Here is a 12,550-nt window from a genome sequence, read left to right as displayed (position 1 = left end):
ATTATTATTATTATTATTATTATTATTATTATTATTATTATTATTATTATTATTATTATTTTACTTGAAAATTGAGAAAGAAATGAATCATATGGGAATCCATTTTATTTAGAAGGTTGAGTAATCGATGACACAATCAAGATTACATTTTCAAACTATGAAAAGAAATCTTTCATAAGGAACTCTGATCTATAAAAAAAAAGTCAAAATTTGTATTATTAAATTACATCATAACTTGAAGATTAACAATATAGATAATTTACAATATTTGATATTATAAATTAATTTCATCCTCTCAATATTATCATTTAATCTTAAATATAAATCGTAAATCATTGAAGCATGAATTCCAAACCTATTATTAAAGCTAAATTTTTTACGTAATTCAAAGCATATAAAATTGATAAAAACTGATTTATTATGCCTCTACTAATTTGCATTTTATAATACGTAACTAGTTCAATAAAGAAAAAATATAATTTTCAAGTAGTAATTTTGTTACGTTATATTTACAAGATTTCAATGTAGACTTGTTTCTAAAAAGATTTTAACTAATTCACGATGAAATCCATTTTTATTATCCTTGTTTCATATAATTATATTATAAAAACAATGATGTCATTAAATAATGTATCGATACGTAATTTCGGGGAATCGCATTAAAATATGTTAATCATTCATTATTAATTTCAAATTCGATCGGAAATTAACAATCTGACTAATGTTTTCCATAAAAAATTATGTAACTGAAAATGCAAATATTATATTCTTAAACTTATTTTCTGAAAAATTAATCATTGCCAATGATAATAAAACGTCATTTAAAAATCTTTTATGATTATATTATTTTGAAACTTCAAAATTTATTTTACATTTAAATATGGTAAGATAAAATAATTTTATCTAATAATTTATCATATAAACATTAAAACTTCTATATTTGTTATTAACTTCTATACTTGTTATTATAATTAATAATAAATATTATTAACTTCTATACTTGTTATTACAATTAATAATAGATGTATAATCCTAATCGTTTTAATCCTAAAAATTTCATATTTCATGAGATTGCACTTTTTTACTATTTGTATGTACATAGTAACATATGATCGATGATTTAAAATGAAATAAATTTTAAAATATATAAAAATATTTCAAATGACGATTTAATGTAAAAAATTATCAGAATTTTATTTATTTCGAGTTTCAAAAGATAGTGTATTATTAGATTTATTTTTCAAAATCTTTCAAAAATTAATAACTTTTAAAATAACTTTTGATAAAATTTTTCTAATGAAACAAAATTTTAATCCGACGCTTTATTTCAAGCATAAAATTTCAGATCAATGCGTAACACCGAATCAAGAAGCAGGCGTATGCATCAATATCAGAAGCTGTCAATTTTTGATGACATTGTTAGAGAAGGAAGGCTTAAAAGCTAAAAACTACCTTAAGCAATCTCTGTGCAGGTATGAAAACAACGATCCATTCGTTTGCTGCCCAGAGAATTCAGAGAGAGAGAGCAAAGTAGTAAAAGAAAATTTATATGGACCCTTGTTACCACCACAGTGTGGTTTCAATAATATCAGTCACACAAGAGTAGTTGGTGGTAACCCAGCTAAACTTGGTATGCATTATAAATATTATCTTATTCATATTGATTTTTTTTGATCAAGCAATTTAATAATTTTTATTGAATAATAAAATAATTTATTATTTATTACTTATTAATTATAATTTATTAATAATTATTATAATTGGAGTTTAAGTTGAAAATGGAAACATTGAAATATTCGAAAATTATCTGCTTAAATAAAAATTATCCGATTGAATATGAAATCGAAAATAATTTTTAATGATTTTAATTCATTCAAAGAAAAGTTACATGAAAATATTTATCATATTTTTTTTTAAGGTGCTTGGCCTTGGCTTGCTGCATTAGGTTTTCGTAGTTCTTTGAACCAACCAAGATGGCTATGTGGAGGATCCTTGATATCGGCTAGACACGTTCTAACTGCAGCACATTGTGCAGTTCGTAACGATTTATATATGGTTCGTATAGGAGATTTAGATTTATCACGAGATGATGATGGCGCTCATCCTATTCAAGTAGAAATCGAAGATAAATTGATACATCCTGATTATAGTACTACGACATTCGTAAATGATATTGCCGTTCTCAGATTAGCACAAGATATACAATTTACAGGTGAGTTTAAATAATATTTTTTATAATTATTATTCTGTCTCAAACAGATATTAAATATTAAAAAATTATAAAAAAAATAGTAAAAATTATAAAGATAAATTAAAAAAAAAATATTAAAGATATATTTTTAACGAAAAAAATCTTTCTATTTTCTATTTAAAATTTCTAATGATTTAATTGCAAATTCTACACTTCTCTTTTGAATTTTTCCAATTAAATATTTTGGTTTTCATTATTATTTTTTCAGAATATGTATATCCCATTTGTCTTCCTGTAGAAGATAACCTTCGAAATAATGCTTTCAATCGAAACTATCCCTTCGTTGCTGGATGGGGATCAACTGAAACCCGTAATTAAAATCACTTTTATTACAATATTAAATAATTCTAATTTCAAATTATTTCTTCATCTTTGCACAGGAGGACCAGCTAGCAATATATTATTAGAGGTACAATTGCCAGTAATCAACAATGAACAATGCAAACAAGCTTATTCGAAATTTAAAGCTGCAGAGATCGATAATCGTGTATTATGCGCTGCATACAGACAAGGTGGAAAAGATGCTTGTCAGGTATTTGAATTTTATCTTTTTTTTTTTGATATCTTTATCTACTATTTATTATTTAAAGCATATATATTTATAAAATATATAATCAATTATAATATATAATCAATTATAAGATTAAATATTATCTGTTTCTCTTTCTCTATTTTTTTTTTGATCAAATTTTATTTTTACGATCATTTCAGGGTGATAGCGGAGGACCTCTGATGTTACCGCAACATCGATTTTATTATCAAATAGGAGTTGTATCCTATGGTTATAAATGTGCTGAACCCGGATTTCCTGGAGTCTATACTAGGGTCACTGCTTTTCTCGATTTCATTATTTCAGCATTGCAATAAAATCAATAATGTTTCAAGAATAATTCTTTTAAAAAAAGTTGAACAAATTTACTATTGTTCAGATAAGAAACGATTGTTTTATGGTTTACGATACACGTGTACATATAGATATAACTTTGAAAATATCACAAATTAATTGACTATTGAACTCTCTGTATTAATAATAATAATAATAATAATAATCTATATAAAGATCATTGTTTATATATATATATATATATATTATTGTTTATATTTAATAAATGCATGTAAAAATTAAATTTATAAAACATAAAGGGAGAGTATTCAAGATAATTTTCTATTCTTTAAAAAAATTTCATAAATTAATTAAGGTGAAAGTTATTTAATTTTTTCACATCTTCCAACTTGAATTTCCAATTGAATAATTATATATTTTTCTTAATTTTTAAGGATTCGTACTTTTAGAGATAATTAAAACTATGTACAAATAAGTTGAGAATTGATCATCAACACCATCTTTTGAATGTCAAAGATATTTCTTTAAAGATAGTAATATGGTAAATAATAAAATAGAATAAAAATTGTCAATACCATTGAATAATTTTAAAATTGAGATATCTTTAACATTCAAGAGATAGCGCTGATGATTAATTCTTATCGTGTCTGTATCTTTCTTCTATTAAAACATGAAAAAATATGTATTACATTTTTTCAGTATGTATTACATTTTTCAAGATAATTTTCGATTCTTTAAAAAAATTTCATAAATTAATTAAGACTGAGGTTATTTAATTTTTTTATATCTTCCGATTATATATATTCTGTACTTTGTCTGTGTATATATCAAATTTTTTACGCAATCAGTTTTAAAACATAGAAAGTTAAAGTTAAATGAGTTAAAAAGAGTTCTATAAAATAAATAAATCTATCCTATATTTTGCTTATAATAGCAATTTATAATTTCTTTCCTAAAACATTCTAAAATATGAATGTTATTTTATATTATTTGAACACATGATTTTTTATTTTTATAATAGAATATTTCTTAATCTATTTTTGATTAATATTTTTACTAAATTTAACATTATAAGATAATAATATAAAAATATAATTGTAAGTTACATACCTTATAATGTTAAAATTTATATTTTACTAAAATTAATTTAAAATTTTCATTTTCAATTATAGCAATATTGTAATTTTCTTCTATTAGTAATATTGCAATTTTATTCTATTAATAATATTAAAAATAACATTAAAGGGATCTTGCGTCATGAGTCAAGAAAATACATCAAATATTGATTCTGCATCTTATTTGTTTAAATTTATAAGATGATAAATTTTATTTTATATCTTGTTTCTGATAATAGATCTGTTCTATATCTCGTAGCTTAAAAAAATAATAAAAAAATTTATCTTTATGTAAAACTTTATTGAATATATATACATACGAATTAATTATTTGGTTTATCGACAGAGCACTAATGTATTTGCTTATTTAAATAGTGACTATAGAATTCAAAGAGTTTTCGATAGATAGATACATAAGATAGATGTTATAAGGTCATTGACAATCTACTTATTATTTCGTTTAAGATATCGAAATGTACAATCCAATAGAATTCCTTCAACTATAATGACGTTTCAATGAGTAAGGAATTGAACTATTGGGGGCGTTCGCTGACCATTACTGCATACTACTTGACGACTCTCGTGTGTGTTCAGCATTGTAAGAAGAAAACATTGTTTTGGATTTGTGTGCAGTAAAACTCGTCACTATACAGTAATGACGTCCCGTCTGGAAAAAGAACGTTCCAAGCAAATACAAGAGAAATGTCAAAATCTTTTGATACAGATGCTACGTGACGAAGATAACAAGTATTGTGTCGACTGCGATGCAAAAGGTTTGTGCATCAATTATATATTTCCTAGCAATGTCTTGTCTCTGTTCAATTGATGAACTCTCATTATATTATTCACTCCTTACGAACATTGTAGAATTATATTTTTATAAGTAATGATGCATTTATGGCATTAATATTGATTTGAAAACGACCTAGTTTTGTCTACTAAGATATTATAGATTTTTAATTCTTCTATGATAAAACCTTAGATGACAGCGACTTCGAATAAACGTCACTTTATTTTTCTAGTTCATCATTTCTTATTTTAAATATATTTTTCTATTTTTATTTTTTAATAAAAGATTTTTTATGTAAACAAAATTTTTTTATTTTATATATTTTATATTACAATAATAAGTCTCTAGAACAATAACAAAATCTCTAGAATTATAACCTGAATCCTTAAATTTTTTCAAATGCTTAATTTATTTTAATTTGTATTATTTTACTTATTTTGATATTTAAATTCTATAAAAATAAAGTGTTATAATAATACATTCTTATATTATTGAATAAAAAAAACATATTTTTTTATATATAATAACATTTATATGTTACATAGGACCAAGATGGGCTAGTTGGAATTTAGGTATATTCTTATGTATTCGTTGTGCTGGAATACATAGAAATCTTGGAGTTCATATAAGCAAAGTTAAATCTGTTAACTTAGATACTTGGACACCAGAGCAAGTAGTGGTATGTTTAGTTTTATGTCTTTATGTTTCAAATTATCAATATTTTTTGATAATTTGATAATTAATTATTGATAAAAAGAATTTATTATCAAAAATTGCATCACATTTTTATTTTATAGAGTTTACAACAAATGGGTAATTCCCGTGCAAGAGCAGTATATGAAGCAAATCTTCCAGATAGTTTTCGAAGACCTCAAACAGTTTGCAGTCTTGAAAGTTTTATTCGTGCAAAGTATGAACATAAAAAATATATAGCCAGAGAGTGGGTACCACCTCCTTTACCAAAGGTAATACATTAAAATTTTAATAAAATATATTATATTCATAAATATATATTATATTCATATAGTATATATATCTTTAAGTACAAACTTTTTTTTAATAAATATATAGGTTAATTGGGATAAAGAGCTTGATGAAGAAGCAGAAAGACAACGTAGAAGGAAAAAGGAAAATTCTAAAACATCTAATAATCAAGCTATACTTCCACCTGTAAAAAAGTCAGAAGTAGTGCCTCAATTGCCAAAACCTAAAAGTTCTGTTAGTCCTAAACTTAATAGAGCAAATAATTCTGCAACCCTAGATTTACTAGGCTTAGGTATATTTTTTTTAAATATATACTTCATTATTAATATATAAAATATTATTAATATATAAAATAATATATAAAATATTAATATTTTTTAAAAATTTTTAACAGATGCCCCGGCAACAAATCAAACAAATATAAATGGTGCTGGAGATGATATATTTTCTTCCTTTTTATCTGCACCTCCAGCTTCAGTAGCTTCAACAACTAATAATACTTCTAGTACAACTACAAGTGTATCAACAACAATAAGTAAAACTGAAGAAGAAAGTTTCTTTGATCAACCAGCACCATCACTTCAAGAAAAAAATAAAATGTCCAAAGATAGTATTTTAGCCTTGTATGGTACATCAAGTAATCAACAATCAACATTGTTTGGAGTTCCTGGTACATTTATTTATTCATTACTATGATTAAAATATTGATTCAATTTTTTTTATATTATTCTTATTTAGGTGGAATGTATGCTCAACAATCTACTGTTCAATATAAACAAGTACCAACTGTAGTACCATTTGGTCAACAAACTAGTTTTCCAAATCAACAAAGTTCCTTAACTCAACTTAATCAACTTTCTAACCAAATATCTGTTACATCCAATCAATTACCTATCAATCAAAATCAAATTACAATGAATTCTACTCCATTAGGACCAGTGGCATCAAATTCTTTAGGAAACTGTTTACATGTAGGCCAGATAAATCAGATGAATGGTGTACCCAATCCTGCCATTACAATGCAATCTCAAATGGTATATATAATATATATTAATATATTATAAATATTATTTTATTTGTTAATACATTATTTAATTCATATATTATTAGGTAATGCAATTAGGGCAATCTAATATTAATAGTAATAATGGTTGGAGTGGAATGTTAACACAAAATCTTCAACCAGCTCCTGGTAGTAATCCTTTTTTTAATTTAACATCACAACAGCAGCAACAATCTATTGCATTTGGTTCTCAGGTATATAAATTCAAATGTGTAATATAATAATATTGAAATAATAAAAATTATAAATATATTCAAATAATTATAAATGATAAATTATAAATATATTCAAATAATTATAAATAATAAATTATAAATATATTTCAGTTACCACAACAAATGGCACAACTTTCTTTAGGTGCCACGAGTTTTTCAAGTACATCAGGAAAATCCACTACTACTGCACTTCCCGGACAAACGCTTTCTACCAATTTGTGGCAGTAAAAGTTTTATGAATATTATTAGTTGATTGATTATTTCATTCAGTGTTGTACACTAGTGTCAAACGTTCGTTATCCAATATGATTATATTTCCATATTAGTTTGGAAATTGCTCTGGGATATAACACAACAAAGACACAAATAAGAAGTACTCAAATACTATCATTTTCGAAAAATAATTCGTGAATGCATATAGTATTTTGAGTCTAAGAGATTTCTCTTTTAAAGCTTTGCTAGCTTTCAACATTATTGTTGGAAAAATGGGAACTACAAATAAAAATGAATTTTTGACTGATTGTAAAGAGTTATTCGTGACGTACAGTATATATATTATATATTCGATAATGTAATTGTATTATTTGCTAAAATGGGTGCTTTTGTAATCATGACAAGTGTATATCAGGGTCCACTTTCATTATAGCAAAAGATTTCATTATATTTAAACAAGTACAAGCATCTTTAATATAATAATTAGTAGTTCATTTTTACTTCAAAATATACAAAAAAAACAAAATATATAACAGTTTTCACGAACGTAAAATTCTTTAACAAATTATATATAAAAAAAACTACTTTATTTAAAAAGGAATTTGAATTATTTAAGAATAAATTTTTTTCTAGAATAATGTTGCAAGATTTGTATGCAAAAATGTATTAAATATTTTAAATATTTGATTGCTATTTTTATGTATTATTAATACTGAAATTGAAAAAATGATATTTTGTGTTTAAAAAATTAACTGTTGTTGTTTGTACTTGAGTAGTATGTTGTTTAGAATGATAAATCACAATATTGATTATATATTAAAGAACATTAAGAATTTAATATTTTTTCAAGAATAAGTCTAATTCAAGTCTAATTAACACTTTTTATTAAAATGCATTTAATATTTTTATTATCTAATAGAGACTTAATGAACTAAACATATTATTTACATCTTAATTATAGCATATATGATATACTATAAAAATTTGTGATTTGAAATTTATGCATTTAAAATTGAATTTTAATCTTGATTGATTGATTGATTGATTATTATTAATTAAAACTTCATATAAAACAGAATTACATATATATTTTCATATTTTTTAAGAATAATTTGTTATATGATATCAGATATTGAAATTCGACAATAATTTCTGGACATATTCGTCACGATTATGTTATTTTATTATTTTATTTTCTTTATATTATTTATATTATCATTTAAATTGTAGTAATCAAGTTAAACTTTCTAACATGTTGCTGCATTGAAATATTTTAAAATATTATAAATCTGATGAGTACAAATACATATTGTCAAAATATATAAATATTTATAATACATAATTTATAACTATATAACTAATTTATAATATATAATTTATAAAAACCAAAATAACAATTGAACAATCAATCAATTTTAAAAAGTTTTTAATTTCATGATAGTTACATAAAATAATAATTTAAGAAATAATTATAATATAACATATTCATTATTTTTATTAAGTATATAAAAATATATTAAAAACGTGCTTAAATTCAAAACGCCATCTATTAATAGATAAATTATAATGACAAAAATTAAATAACAATATTTGTTTAAGATAATTAAATAATTTTTATTTTTACAAAGTATATCTTACTAATTATAAACATATTTTTTATATTATCTATTTTTTTATTTTATTTAATTAAACATATTGATAATTTTGCTGGATAAACAAGCCGGAAGTTGCCATTTTTATTACTGGATTGTAAAGCTTCTTTCATTTCCGTAAAACATCTTTCTGTCCTTTCAAAGACACGTGAGACAACATGGATAAGCCAGTAGTTTTGGCTCGTGTTATAAAAGTTTTAGGACGAACAGGTTCACAAGGACAATGTACGCAAGTAAAAGTCGAATTTTTGGGTGAACAAAATCGACAAATTATCAGGAACGTAAAAGGACCAGTACGAGAAGGTGATCTCTTAACCTTACTGGAATCTGAACGTGAAGCAAGAAGACTTCGATAAATAGAAGAATTTATCTTCGACACGCAAAAATCTTCTATAGTGTCCGGATTCTATTTTAATAATACAATATTACAATTCATTCCATCGACAAAAATGAGGATCACCAATTATTCCAATAGCACAGATAAACTCAGTATGGCCAAATTTTTAATCATCTAATTTTTACATATATATGTCAATGAAGATGTTACAATCTTTGTAATAAATATTGATTAATGAGTAATCAATACCAATTTTTGCTTTATCTATTTTCATAACATATGATTTTTATTGTAATCATTAGATTACTTAATAAATTATACTGATTATCTTAATATTGCATTTTTTTTTGCGAAAAAAATTATTATAAATTTTAATAAACATTTAATACTTTTTTTGCATTCATTACAGAATATTTACAATGACTTAATGTAAATCTTTTTTATAAAATTAAATTTTAAAGTATTAGTTATTATGTGTTTCATGTACAGAAAAATACATGATTCACATTTTATTCATATATTAAAATTCAAACAATGTTTATACAATGTACATATAATAACTTAAAATAAATTGTTATATTCTCCTTCGTTTTGGTGGAGGTGTATCACGTGGACTAGAGGATGCTTTAGATGTGCAATCCACACTTTGTCTTGTTGGTCGTTTTGGACCTCTCTTTAAGCTTTCTCGACCAGAATCAGAATCTTTACGTTCCTTTTTACCATTTGAAGCTAAATAAAGAAATTATTTAATTTCTTCTAGTCTCTAAAAATCATTTAAAAATATCAAAAATATATATATATATGTATATATATATACCTATTTCTTCAACATCATCCTTTCCTTTTGATCGTCCTTTAGGAGATTTATAGTCTTTCCTAATATCTTTAATTTCTCTGAGTTTATCTTTTTTGAGTTCTATGTCTTTTACATATTTTTTAAATTCTTCCTTTTTTTTATCAATATCTTTACTTCCTTTAAGATCACGAAGAACAGTATCTTTTTTCATAATATCCTTAAAATCTTTTTCTTTCTTAAGTTCTTTAAATTTATCTCTTTGTTCTTTTAGCTTTAATTCTGGTTCTTCTCTCTTTCGAGATTTAATTGGCCCCAAAAATTCTTGTTCTGGTAAAGAAAAATCTATCTCTTGACTGGGAAATGGTAAATCTTCCATATCATCCTATAATAGTTTAAATAAATCATCAAGATTATTTTAATTGATTATAATTAATTTTTTAAAGTAATAGTAAGTACCAGAGCCATTAGATCATACATTGATTCTAAATGTTCCCAAATTGTTTTTAATGATACATCCTTGTGAATTGCAGCACGAAATTTTTCCCATATGCAAACCATGTGAAAATATTTATTAATACCTTAAAAAAAAATTAACGAAATCTAATTAAATCTTCTTTTATACAAAATTAGATATTTTATATAATATTAAATATTTATTTTTTTTTTGTTTCATCGATGTAAATATAACCTAGAGCAATGTTATTATATGAATCTAAATCTTACCAACGGGTTTATGACCATTCATAGCAAAGAATAATTGAATTTCATTTTCAATATTCCATTCTATTTCGTCAGTAGAAGTATCCGTTTGCTTTTCTTTAACTGCCATTGTTTATATTCATAAAATTATATGATGTACCAATTTTATAACACCCACATACTTTAGTTAATAGCACTGCAAGCAGTGTAGCCAAATGCTCTAATCCTGATAGTTTTGGAAATGACATGTCATTATTATTTTAAAAAAATAGAATAAATGAATTGAATTAATATAAACAATTTGTTTTTACTAAAACTAATTATTAAAATACAAAGACGATAATTATTATCAAACCATAATAATTTATAAAAACATAAAAATAATATTTATTCTTGGTATGTATAAAAAATTAATATATAAAAATATGCATAAAAATTTAATATACATATTAAAGTTAATATTATTACTAATAATATAATTATTAATTATATTTTTATATTTTTATATTTTAGATTTAACTCCACAGTATTATATTGAAATAAATCCATTATTTTTATATTAATAATATTATTAATAATATACAATATGCATGAAAGTATAGATGACATATGTAAAGCTATTGATGAAAATTTATTGCGTAATTTAGAGTTAATAGAAGAAAAAATTAATATCAATGTCCAAATGGAAAAAATATTGCGTGATGGTTATATTGAATTAGCTAAAGCCAAATACATACGTGGTAAAGAAAGTATAAGTGCTTTACAGATTCCAGTTGATGATGACAGAGTAGTTACATTATTTGAATTAGAAACAAAATTAACTGAGGAAACTGGAAAAATAATTCCAAATTTTGACATAAGTTTAAAAAAGTTAGATAAAATTGAAAATGAGATTCAAGATCCTATAAAATGGTTTGGAGTATTGGTCCCACAGAGTTTACGAATTGCACAAAAACGTTTTCAAGAATCTCTTTATCTTATTGTAAGAGCAGCAAATATACAAGCAGAAATTACTTCTGTAGTAGACAAATTACAATCTTTATACTTTTTAAAACATACTTCTTGTTCAACAAATGTCAGTAAAAAATAAAAATTATACAAATTTTATTGTTTTATTTTGTTTTATTATATATTATTATTTTTATAAAAAAAATTTATATCATAGGTATCTTTGTACAACAATTTATGTATATCAACTATTATCAACTAATTACATCAACTAATTACAATTAATGAAAAATGAATTAATGAAAATACATGTAACAAATTTCATTATCCAATAATTTCATTTATTTTGTATTTGTAAAGAATTTCTATTATTGGTCAATTATGGTTATTTATTAAGAAATGTTGGCATGACTAAATAAGTCTTAAAGAAATTCCCGCCAATTCATACGTACTTTTTAGTTTAAGCTTAAAGTAGGAAGAAAGAAAAATTATTCTTATTAATGTTATAAATATTTTTATTTACGGACTTGTTTGATTGCCGCTATATTTCGATACAATGGTAAGATGTTAAAAACATTATAATTTTTAAATTTGTAAAATATAATTTATATTTATAACAAAAAACATTATTTATATTTATATT

General features: G+C 23.3%; 6 protein-coding genes across 7 annotated transcripts in view; 5 read left to right on the top strand and 1 right to left on the bottom strand.

Moving 5' to 3' along the window:
* The window catches only part of LOC102680743 (venom serine protease Bi-VSP-like), a 5,108-nt gene extending 1,793 nt beyond the window's left edge, over positions 1–3,315 (top strand). The window contains exons 3-7 of the mRNA XM_006612226.2: positions 1,346–1,630; positions 1,919–2,212; positions 2,460–2,561; positions 2,632–2,783; positions 2,963–3,315. Of these exons, the coding sequence (XP_006612289.1) occupies positions 1,346–1,630; positions 1,919–2,212; positions 2,460–2,561; positions 2,632–2,783; positions 2,963–3,118 (989 nt within the window). The 3' untranslated portion in view covers positions 3,119–3,315. The remainder of the gene's footprint in view (positions 1–1,345; positions 1,631–1,918; positions 2,213–2,459; positions 2,562–2,631; positions 2,784–2,962) is intronic.
* A 1,351-nt stretch (positions 3,316–4,666) lies between these two features.
* LOC102680609 (stromal membrane-associated protein 1) lies at positions 4,667–8,155 on the top strand. The gene is made up of 8 exons (XM_006612225.2): positions 4,667–4,983; positions 5,546–5,679; positions 5,798–5,965; positions 6,072–6,276; positions 6,379–6,654; positions 6,723–7,018; positions 7,095–7,241; positions 7,374–8,155. The coding sequence occupies exons 1-8, from the start codon at positions 4,866–4,868 to the stop codon at positions 7,488–7,490; spliced, it is 1,461 nt and encodes a 486-aa protein (XP_006612288.1). The 5' UTR covers positions 4,667–4,865; the 3' UTR covers positions 7,491–8,155.
* Positions 8,156–9,219: 1,064 nt separating this feature from the next.
* On the top strand, positions 9,220–9,797 carry LOC102680468 (40S ribosomal protein S28). The gene has a single exon (XM_006612224.2). It carries the CDS (start codon positions 9,286–9,288, stop codon positions 9,481–9,483), a length of 198 nt encoding a protein of 65 aa, XP_006612287.1. The 5' UTR covers positions 9,220–9,285; the 3' UTR covers positions 9,484–9,797.
* Positions 9,798–9,829: 32 nt separating this feature from the next.
* LOC102680336 (MRG/MORF4L-binding protein) lies at positions 9,830–11,271 on the bottom strand. The gene is made up of 4 exons (XM_006612223.2): positions 10,984–11,271; positions 10,717–10,838; positions 10,282–10,642; positions 9,830–10,193 (listed from the first exon to the last, which is right to left on the bottom strand). The coding sequence occupies exons 1-4, from the start codon at positions 11,087–11,089 to the stop codon at positions 10,039–10,041; spliced, it is 744 nt and encodes a 247-aa protein (XP_006612286.1). The 5' UTR covers positions 11,090–11,271; the 3' UTR covers positions 9,830–10,038.
* A 264-nt stretch (positions 11,272–11,535) lies between these two features.
* On the top strand, positions 11,536–12,066 carry LOC102680206 (coiled-coil domain-containing protein 115-like). Its single transcript, XM_006612222.2, has one exon. It carries the CDS (start codon positions 11,546–11,548, stop codon positions 12,047–12,049), a length of 504 nt encoding a protein of 167 aa, XP_006612285.1. The 5' UTR covers positions 11,536–11,545; the 3' UTR covers positions 12,050–12,066.
* A 107-nt stretch (positions 12,067–12,173) lies between these two features.
* LOC102679984 (DNA replication licensing factor Mcm2) overlaps positions 12,174–12,550 on the top strand; it is a 4,562-nt gene continuing 4,185 nt past the window's right edge. For both annotated transcript variants that reach the window (XR_004149894.1, XM_006612220.2), the window contains exon 1: positions 12,174–12,466. Coding sequence is in view for 1 of the 2 variants with exons in the window: in XM_006612220.2 (XP_006612283.1) it covers positions 12,464–12,466 (3 nt within the window). In the remaining variant the exon portion in view is untranslated. The remainder of the gene's footprint in view (positions 12,467–12,550) is intronic.

Source organism: Apis dorsata, unplaced genomic scaffold (assembly GCF_000469605.1).
Source record: "Apis dorsata unplaced genomic scaffold, Apis dorsata 1.3 scaffold_99, whole genome shotgun sequence".
In the NCBI taxonomy this organism is placed as follows: domain Eukaryota; kingdom Metazoa; phylum Arthropoda; class Insecta; order Hymenoptera; family Apidae; genus Apis; species Apis dorsata.
This window is presented reverse-complemented; position numbering and strand designations above follow the sequence as displayed.

Bases quoted from the DNA above. Each gene is read 5' to 3' on its own strand.
- LOC102680609 (XM_006612225.2), top strand. From the start codon at position 4,866: ATGACGTCCCGTCTGGAAAAAGAACGTTCCAAGCAAATACAAGAGAAA. The intron at 6,277-6,378 runs GTATATTTTTTT...AATTTTTAACAG, and splicing joins CCTAGATTTACTAGGCTTAG to ATGCCCCGGCAACAAATCAA. The intron at 7,242-7,373 runs GTATATAAATTC...AATATATTTCAG, and splicing joins CTATTGCATTTGGTTCTCAG to TTACCACAACAAATGGCACA.
- LOC102680468 (XM_006612224.2), top strand. From the start codon at position 9,286: ATGGATAAGCCAGTAGTTTTGGCTCGTGTTATAAAAGTTTTAGGACGA.
- LOC102680336 (XM_006612223.2), bottom strand. From the start codon at position 11,089: ATGGCAGTTAAAGAAAAGCAAACGGATACTTCTACTGACGAAATAGAA. The intron at 10,643-10,716 runs GTACTTACTATT...AAACTATTATAG, and splicing joins TGTATGATCTAATGGCTCTG to GATGATATGGAAGATTTACC. The intron at 10,194-10,281 runs GTATATATATAT...TTCTTTATTTAG, and splicing joins GGATGATGTTGAAGAAATAG to CTTCAAATGGTAAAAAGGAA.
- LOC102680206 (XM_006612222.2), top strand. From the start codon at position 11,546: ATGCATGAAAGTATAGATGACATATGTAAAGCTATTGATGAAAATTTA.